This window comes from Anarrhichthys ocellatus, unplaced genomic scaffold, assembly GCF_004355925.1.
Source record: "Anarrhichthys ocellatus isolate YVR2014 unplaced genomic scaffold, GSC_Weel_1.0 scaffold66, whole genome shotgun sequence".
NCBI classification, from domain to species: Eukaryota; Metazoa; Chordata; class Actinopteri; order Perciformes; family Anarhichadidae; genus Anarrhichthys; species Anarrhichthys ocellatus.
The window spans coordinates 1,247,683-1,257,568 of record NW_022280096.1 but is presented as its reverse complement, the minus strand read 5'-3'; the positions used below and the strand labels follow the sequence as shown (position 1 = coordinate 1,257,568).

At 43.4% G+C, this 9,886-nt stretch overlaps 1 protein-coding gene across 1 annotated transcript in view; it reads right to left on the bottom strand.

The window, feature by feature from the left end:
* LOC116397390 (forkhead box protein N3) overlaps positions 1-9,886 on the bottom strand; it is a 62,691-nt gene that overhangs the window by 15,198 nt on the left and 37,607 nt on the right. The window contains exon 3 of the mRNA XM_031872757.1: positions 4,386-4,537. Within this exon, the coding sequence (XP_031728617.1) occupies positions 4,386-4,537 (152 nt within the window). The remainder of the gene's footprint in view (positions 1-4,385; positions 4,538-9,886) is intronic.

Sequence of the window (9,886 nt, the reverse complement as noted above, 5' to 3'; positions counted from 1 at the left end):
TCTGTCTGTGTCTCTGTCTGTCTCTCTGTCTGTCTGTCTCTCTGTCTCTCTCTGTCTCTCTGTCTGTGTCTCTGTCTGTCTGCCTCTCTCTCTGTCTGTGTCTCTGTCTCTCTGTCTCTCTCTGTCTGTCTGTCTTTCTCTGTCCGTCTGTCTTTCTCTGTCCGTCTGTCTGTCTGCCTCTCTCTCTGTCTGTGTCTCTCTCTCTCTACAAATGGCTTCACAGTGCGACAGCACCTGCCTTATACTACATGTGTTGCCATGGCGGCGTTCCCGTTGCCAAGGCAACCCTGTGCATTTAATGTAGTGGGCGAGGGGCTAAACTCGTGGCAGACGCTCGTTCTGCACCCCCCCCCCCCCCCCCCCAACATCTCCTCTCATCTTTTGGGAGGGTGGGAGAGAAAGAAAGAGGGAGAGAGCTCCTCCTCAACCCCCTTGAGACACCCTTTCCTTCTTCCATCCATTCTCTCATCCTCTCCTCTCACCCAGATGCTGATGGGGTGTGAAGGAATGCACCATGGAGCTGACCTCCTACCCATACCCCCCCTCCAAACACACACACACACACACACACACACACACACACACACACACACACAGTTGGACTGAAACACATAACTGCTCTGACTAACACACATGCAGATCCAATCACACATGCGGACACACACGCTGAAGCTAACTGCAGGTGGGGGTCGGCTGGAGCGGTGTGACTTATTGTGGTCCATGAAAAAGCGAGAGGTGTGAGCGACAGAGTAGAGGACAAAGAAGCATCATGGCTCTCCCTCCCTCCCCTCTCTGCTAGCTCTCCGTCTTTACTTCATCTCTTCCTTCTCCCTCTTTCACTCTTCATACATCTTCTCGTCATCTTTCACTTCTGGCTTGTGTAGACCTGCTTGAGACGGTCCTTGACACCGTGCAGCCTTTCACCGCCATGACACTTCAGAACATAATATTCTTTAGAATGAGATTTCTTGACATATCTTGTAGTATCTTGATTGAACCTACTGCTTTATATATAAAGGCAACTTTTAATCTTCCATATTCTAACATAAACTAAATTGGATTTAGTGCATTCATTTTAGCATTCCTCCGACTACATTTGATCCCTAAATACCTTCTAATCCAATCCTTAAGAACCACTATACTAGATGTCTAACAAGATTAAACAGAACATTTAAGTTAACCGACTTGTCTATTTGGACTTATGGTATACTGAATAGTATATTGGGCGGAATGGAAAGGGAAGATTTTTAATTTGTGAACAGAAATAATAAAAAGAAACTCGACAAAGCAATCCTAACTCAAGATCCGCTTACTAGCTTTCTTTTTTCAAGGTTTTCAGCTGTATCACATGGTCTTCATGGAGTCTTCTTGTGTCATATCCATCTCCACAACAACTATGAACTGTGATGAAGACAGTGAGCTACAGTTGAAAGCTCTGGACAACTATTTACTGTCAACAATGAACTTCTGTTCCACTCCTCATGCACATTGATCTGCGAGCTCCAGTCAATACACGTTTGATAATTATCTAATGTCATAAAAAGTAAAAGTAGAAGTCCTGACCTTCTGTCCCTATTGTTCAAAATGATTACATAAAACTCCAAGCTGATATTAATTACCCTTTGCCTCTTGAACCCGGATGTCTCCTTAAATTCAACTCTTTAAAGAGGCTTTAAAGTTAAGAAATACTGGGAATCTTTGGGAACTGTGGGATGTGGATCCAGCAGCACATGGTGCAACCTGAGAGGTTAGAGGACCATACAAGTGTTGTTCATGTTTTAGCCCATTAGCAACAAATTGGCCATACTGTACACGCTGTGCAGGTGCTTCACGTTGCTGCTGGCCAATTTCTACAGCACACCATCAATTCTTAGATTGATTTCCATTTGACTTTCCAGACAGCCACTGCTTTCCATTCATTTGAGGATGATATAAAAGAGTCAGCTCGCACAGACTTGAGTGATGCTGGTTATTCAATCAGAGAAAAGATCTTAAGACTTGACCTTAGACACTGAAATGGACATTTTCACCTTTTTATGACATTTTATAAAACAAACAATTAACCGTGCCGTAAAGGAGAACAATGGCTTGTGAGATAACACACACACACACACACACACACACACACACTGTACACAAACAGTACACACACTGTCATACACAACAGACACAAAGCATGCTCTTTATCTACTGCATCACAAGGGACCCTCACTCTCTCATTTCCCACTGTGTGTCACCATGCAAATGCCCCCCCCACACACACACACCCACTCACCAACCTCTTCTCACCCCACCTCTCCCCTTCCTCCTCATGTTCCGAATCCGGCCTCCAATTTGTTCCAATTCCCCATACCTCATTGTTCAAAATGACACTTTTACATTTTATGGTGAACCAATTATTCTGTCTTACACAGTCCGCTGGCTCTGCAAGCCAACCTGCCCAGATCAACTGGGGAGCGGGGGCGGTGGTGGTGGTGGTGGGGTATGCGGAGAGAGAGCGAGAGAGAGAGGGTTCAAACAGAAGATAGGAAAAAAGAGGACTAATGGTACCTCCTGCTGACATATCCACAGGGATGGGCAGAGGAGACGGAAACCGAGAGGTTAGGATGGAGGGTAGAGGAGAGGTCAGGAGAGGAGAGGAGAGGAGGGGAATGCGGAGCAAACAAGGTGGATGCTGTGTGTGTGTGTGTGTGTGTGTGTGTGGAAAGAATGACGTGAATGTAGACAAAGGAGGATTTAATTGAATGATAAATTGGTGGAGAGAGAGAAGGAATAAATCACAGCAGGGATAAATAAAGAAGTGCCCCACCAGTAGTAATGTATGCCTGAGGATGAGCGGGAGGGTGTGTGGGACATTAAAAGAGGAGACAAGAGAGTGAGAGAAGCGGAACGGAGGAGAGGCAGAACAGGGGGATGGAGTGGATGTGCTGCGGAGAGGGCGAGGGAGTGAGCAAGTGAACACGTGGAGAGGGGGAAAAAAAGGCAAGCAGCACTTTTACCTGTGATGTGCCTGAGGGGGAAGGAGATAGGAGGAGGGATGGAAGTGTTGCTGCATGAAAACAGCGTGCAAAAAGATTTAAGGAAAGGATGGGGCGGGTCAGCTACACAACGCCTCGGGCCAGGTGGGAGGGGAGAGGGGGAGAGAGAGAGAGAGAAAGAGGGGGAGAGAGGGAGAGTGTGAGAGAGTGAGACACAGACAGACAAACAGAGAGAGTGAGAGAGAGAGAGAGAGGGAGAGTGAGAGAGAGATAGGGAGAGATAGGGAGAGTGAGAGAGAGTGAGAGACAGACAGACAAACAGAGAGAGTGAGAGAGAGGGAGAGTGAGAGGGAGAGAGAGAGATAGGGAGAGTGAGAAGGGGAGAGAGGGAGGGTGTGAGAGAGTGAGAGACAGACAGACAGACAAACAGAGAGTGAGAGAGAGGGAGAGTGAGAGGGAGAGAGGGAGAGAGAGAGATAGGGAGAGTGAGAGGGGGAGAGAGGGAGAGTGTGAGAGAGCGAGAGACAGACAGACAAACAGAGAGTGAGAGAGAGAGAGAGCGAGAGAGAGAGAGAGAGTTTTATCGTTTGATTCTCAATGACTTAAATTACATAAATACCCTTATCACATAAATACAAAGCATTTCTCAGAATTGACTCTGGTAACATTAATATAACTCATTCCACAAGTAAACAACACTGTTCTCTGTTCTTTCAATATAAAATTGCTTAAAGTGCAATTCCATTTCCCTGCTAAATTGTGTTCCCAAAAGAAGTACACAAGTAACCACGTCCATAACTAAACCTTTTATAAGAAATAACCACAGTCTAAGAATCATTCATCTCAACTGAACCAGGGATTGGATCATTTGCATAATCAATGCCCCTTAATTGACACATAATGCTGCATGTCCCGCCCCGTTGTGATAGAGTTTCATCTGAACCAAAATGTCACCCAAAACTACACAAGCTTCAAAAGTCAGAGAAAACAAAACGAGTCTGTAGTCCTCTTGAGGGGACCTAGAACAATTACAAATCATTATATACTAATACACTACACAGAGGGGATGGTTTGATAAGAAGTTAGGTGCTAAAAAACATCTTTAAAAAGCAAAGCGGCCCATGGCTGAGATGGGAGGGGACAACATCACGTATTATATTTTATATATATATTATACAGTAAGATGTTAAACCATCGAGGAGGATACTAAAAACAGACCTGCAGGACCCAGATGTAACTGTCTTAACAAGAGAACTTTGCTAACAACTACTGAACCGCACAGTGATGTGCAAAAATAGGCAATACAATCGTAGAGTCTAATACAAACTCTCAAACCGTTTTCCAGCAGAATAAAGTCTGTACATACCAACTCATCAATCAATCAACCAATCAGCTGCTCTGTCTCACCTGTGGTGAAATGTCTGAGGCAGGGTGGGAGGGGAGGTGGAGGGCGTGGCCAGGCCGGGCGAGTAGGGGTGGTACGGCGTCTTCTTCAGCGCCTGGATCAGGTTGTGCCTGTACTCTGGGTCTATGGACCACAGAGAGCCTTTCCCTATGCTCTGCAAGAAAGAAAGAAAGATGAGAGGGAAGTTATTGGAAGTGCTAGCAGGCCCCTCAAAGCACATCACAAACACAGCACAGCACACTGATGTGAGACAACAGGTCCAAAGCCCAAGCACAAGCTCGCCGTCCACCCCCTGCACACACCGGGTTCTTATTTACCAAACCACCTGTGCACACAGCAACCATTCCCTTACTCCGAGGACGATAACACTCGGAGGAATAAGAATTAATACATCCTTCATTTTCCAATCCTCTGCTGCTCTTCGGAAAATAATCTGGGGGCTTTTTTTTCTGATTAAGACACAGGGAAACTCTTTCACTTTTTTCCACTCCAGAGGCGATGATGGTGTGTATTTTTAGATCAAAGCAGCTCCCCCCCCCACCTAATGAAGCTGTCGGCTCCCAATGGGAGTGAAACCAGCCTATAGATTATAGAGGAGGGAGGGATCTCAGACGGGCCGCTATGAAAATACATTCCCCGTACCTCTCATGCCTTCTCCCTGCTTTCATCTGCCTTGTCATCTGAACATGGCACAATTTGGAGTTTGTGTACGGCAGAGACTCAGGATGGCAGGAGGAGGGGGAGGGAGCAAAGTAAATATAAAATGAAAGCCGTCGTGGCTCATGTTCAGCTCACTTTGTAATGCTCTGTGATATGATACAGGTACAGGCTACAGGGTGGGGAGATGTCATGAGTGCGGGCTTCTGATTTCTGTAAATACTGCAAGGAATCTATTAAGAGGGAAATGTCAGACATGCCAGAGCCGTGCGTGTGAGCATTAATTGGAGACAGATTCTAAAACCTGAGGAGCGTTTTGTATTGAAGTAGATGAGAAATACACCTTAATGTTTCCCCAACAGTCAAACGTTCACCAAAACTCACTTTTCTCTCGTGGTGTCTTGCTTTGCGGTTCATTTTGGTTACATTTGCCTGGGATGAGAGATCTCAGATGTTTTTGGCGCGTTTAAAAAATCCAACAGTTCCTGTACATGTCCCTGTTGCTGTGGATAATCCACTACTTCTACCCAAAACACAGTCCCTATGAAAGAGTCATGGAGGACAGTGTTTCTGGGAAGACGTGTTGCAGTCTTTCTGGTAAAGTCATCAGTAATTCATGAGAAAAAAAAGCCAAATTGCAACATCTAAAAAAAAGTGAAGAATATGAGGTGGTGTAAGAGCAACGTATAAGAGGATCACATGATTGATCACGTGTGTTCCAATAAGTTCCCCATTGTTAAAATAAAAACGTCCTTACATTTCCTCAGCTCTTATCCTACTCTGCGAAAGCCTTTCAATGTTATTATTTGACTTTTGAAGTTCATTTTGTGTAAGATCTTTAATGTCTCAGCAGCAATTATCATACGCCATAAACAACAATCTATACATCTCTGATTTGTAAACAGAGATGAAAGGAATGTTTGCACAGAAAACAATAATGTCTCAGAAGGTGCATGCATTCGTTCCTATACTGCAACCATTAAGACATGCTAACCAACTTCAGCTCTGTTACAAAAACTAGTAGAGGTCAAATAACAAACGCATAAACATCTGATGTGCTGCAAAGCAAATCTATGAACCCTCACATTAATGTCTGATATTTGACTTTTTGGGCTTTCTACATTCCTTGACACACTGTGTGACAATACAAACTGTATCACTTCTAATGAGCGATGAACATGCAGAGCCTCTCTGAGTTCCTGATCCCTGGATGTCCAGTGAATCGGTGCTCACTACATCCTCTGACCTTGTAAGAACGTGAGGAGCTAATAGGATGTGTGTGCTGAGCGCTGTTGATTTCTGCCCCCCCGAGTCTGGCTCTTTGCATTAGTATGTGAGCCGTGTTGAATGCGGGCCATATGTGTCGTGTTCTGCTGAGTGTATGTGTGTGTGTGTGAGGAGGAGTGTTTGTATGGCAAGTTCCCTAGGGAGTGTGATATTACCCAGCGTGGTCTGCTCCTGGGAGTGCTTCTATTACTGCCAGCAACGCCTCTCCTGGAGCGCATGATATTACACACACATACACTCGCTCCCACAGAGGTGACCCCCACTGGGCCAAATTTCCCCTTACACCTGCCAGCCGATTGCGTACACATACAAAATATATATGTGTGTGTGTGTGTGTCTGTGTGTGTCTACTGTCTGCCCGCTTGCCAGCCGACTAAATCAATGCTCTCTACAGAATCTCTGTCTGCTGGGTCCCCTGCTTGGCCCCCAGCCAATCACAACGCTCAATCTGTAGACCCCCCCGGTCAATAGGCCAATCACAGGGCGCAGCTCACAGGAAGGGTCCGTCACCTGGGTTAGAGCGGTCGCCTTGGCAACAGGCATCTTCTGGGCTTGGAAGCGAGAGGAGGTGAAATGGACTTTCCATTTTCTGGCAAATTCGCAAAGTTGAGAGAAAGGCAGAGTGTCTCGAAAAGGGTAATCACAAAAAGTGTTCGAGGTCAGAGATTGCCTTTAAGTTTTCAGGGGGGTTCAACTTTGAATCACAGATTTTAAAAATAGGAAGCCTCCACAACGGTGGATCTTACAGCGTAAAAGCAGGTGGTCTTGATCTCCATTTAGATCCTCTGATCCCACCTGGTCTCACATATGAGCACTATTTTCTGGATGATGTGTTTATTGGTGTTGCCTCTGTGTGCTGGAAAATATCTGTAGTGTTTTAGCAGCTAAAGAGCAGGATTACACAACAAGTGATCCAAACCTGGAAATGTTCACCCCTACTCTCATCCAGCGAGAAACTGCCACTGAATTAGACATCAAATTGTAAGTTTAAGCAATATTACACTTAAAGGAACCAGATTTAATTACATGTATCTGTGTCACTACACCAGCTTGTAGTGGTTGTGTTTTAGAAAACAGCAGTTTTCATACTGCTCTGTGTGATAAAACTGCACAATACTGAGCAATGTACAGATATTTTTATGATGGAGAAAACACTGTAACTTGACCTGGACACATCATAGTGTGAACAAAAGACAAAAGGGGAAGAGAGAGAGAGAGAGAGAGAGAGAGAGAGAGAGAGAGAGAGAGAGAGAGAGAGAGAGAGAGGATTGTGTGTTGCCAACATCTGTTTCCTGTGTTATATAAGCTGTGGGGGCTGGTCTCCCTTGGAAATGGGAGATATTAAAAAGTCCTGCTGTCACTGACCCGCTAGTAACACGAGGCTACTGCATTCCAGCCTATCTTTTCACATTTACTGTATATTTACCTGTCACACATAAATTGTAGCTCATGACTTGATATAAACTAGGACAGTTTTAGACGAACAAATCCACAAAAATACAAATACAACACTAAGAGTAGGGATGGGACAATTTTCTCAGATCGAGACAAAAATCAATGAGTTCATCATTATGAATTTACATTATGGTGATAATGGTGAACATCCTCACAGGTGATATGAAAAAGCTGTCTAGCTTGCTATCATGGTAGAGAAGTGAAAAACAATGCTTGATTTAAAATACTATAAGAATTCTCATTTAAGAGGGAACAGACTGCTATTTTTAAACCTTTATTTATTCAGGGAAACCTTATGATTTATGATTACATTATTTAAGTCTGTTTGTTTTTCACTAAGGTGTTTTTTAGAAGCGCATAAAAGTTAAAATATTCTCATCTTTTCAGAGCCAGTCGCGGAGTCGCACCGCTCGTCAATGTCACGCTTGATCGAGGCAGCCAATCAAATCAAACAAAAGGCGGGCTTTACTACTTTACCACTGACTTCCTGTTTTTAAAATAATAAGTTAATTAAGATGAACTATATCGCCTGGTTGCACACATCACGATTACTAAATTGATCATAACAACATATTTAATCTGAAAATGTAACAAATCTTTAATCCTACAGTTGAATGGGCTAAAGGATCAGTTTGACATTTTGGGAAATAGGTTTATTCACTTTCTTGCTGAGAGATGTATGCGATCTTATGTCTGTATGCTAAATATGAAGCTACTGCAAGTTAGCTTAGCATAACGACTGAAACGGGGGGAAATAGCTAGCCTGGCTCAGTTCAAAGGTAACAACATCACCAACGCCTCTAAAGCTCACTAATACATTATGTTGGATATTTGTTTAATGCACAACAAAAGTAAAACAAAATGTTGAACTCTCCTCTGTGCCATAGAGCTCCATTGTTACAACACCTATTCAAAACACATCAATGAGCCACACTGTTGCACTGATTGACATGTTGCTTTAATACAATGAACACAGCCGTTTATTTCCATCAGTCAATCCCACATACACCGCCATGCTGCTGTAAATACTCACTAGAACTCCAAATGTGTATTCATCCACAGCTGGAAATAGTCCCCAACACGTGCACAATTTCCCCCTGTTAAGTAATGTTTGCTAAAAACGACAGTGCCCGGCTCTTTTGGGATATGAAACTTTATATTTAGAACATCTCTCTCTCTCTTATTTTTAGATTTACATCTCCAGAGTTCAGTTGCACTTAGCTCCACCTGCTTGTATCACTTCTGGTTGCAAAAAAACAAGATAGGGACGGCCAAAATGCTGAACCCCAGGCTTCAAAACAGGCCTGAGCCTAAGTGCCATAGAAAGAGTAGTCAGAAAGCATTGAGAGATGTGCGCAATGTTGGTTTTGGTCTTTTTATGGTATTTGATTATAATACAAAAACAATATTTTCAATCAACTGCTAAATTATAACAGATGTTATGATGCAGCTTTCAATAGTTTCATCAAAACTAACAATAGCATCATATACTGTAGAGAGTAGAGACCCATTTAAACTGTTCATTCTGGTTAAGGGAGGAGAAAGTAAACTTGTTTTTTAGCTCAGCAATGAAATGAGATTAAAAGAGATGTATGATGCACAGAGAGCACAGAGCTGCCACTCTCTGTGCAGAGAAACATGACGGCATCGTCATAAGAGGCTTTGTTGTTCAGAGCATTTTCATGAGCAATATGACTTAACCTATACTACCAATCTAAAGTATTAGGACTGCATATCATTTTATGATGGACATCCTCAGTCGGAGTGAAAGCATCAACCCTGGTTGTGTTTAAGCCGTATTAACCCACTGCGATAAAAGCATCCACCATTACTTACTGTGTATATCTCTATTTATATATATATATGTATATACAGTATACAGATAAACAAGGGATTATTAATATAGTGAAGCATGGATACATGTCTGAACACCAATTAAGATATTCAGTACAGTTGAACAAAAAAAATATGAGGCGAAATGAAGCGGAAGCGTAACTGTAAAGAGCTGAGAATTACAGCAGAGGATGCAAATGCTGTAACAGCGAGAAAAACACAGTGCTTTAGAAGAGGAGAGAGGCAGAGAGAGGCAGAGAGAGAGAGAGAG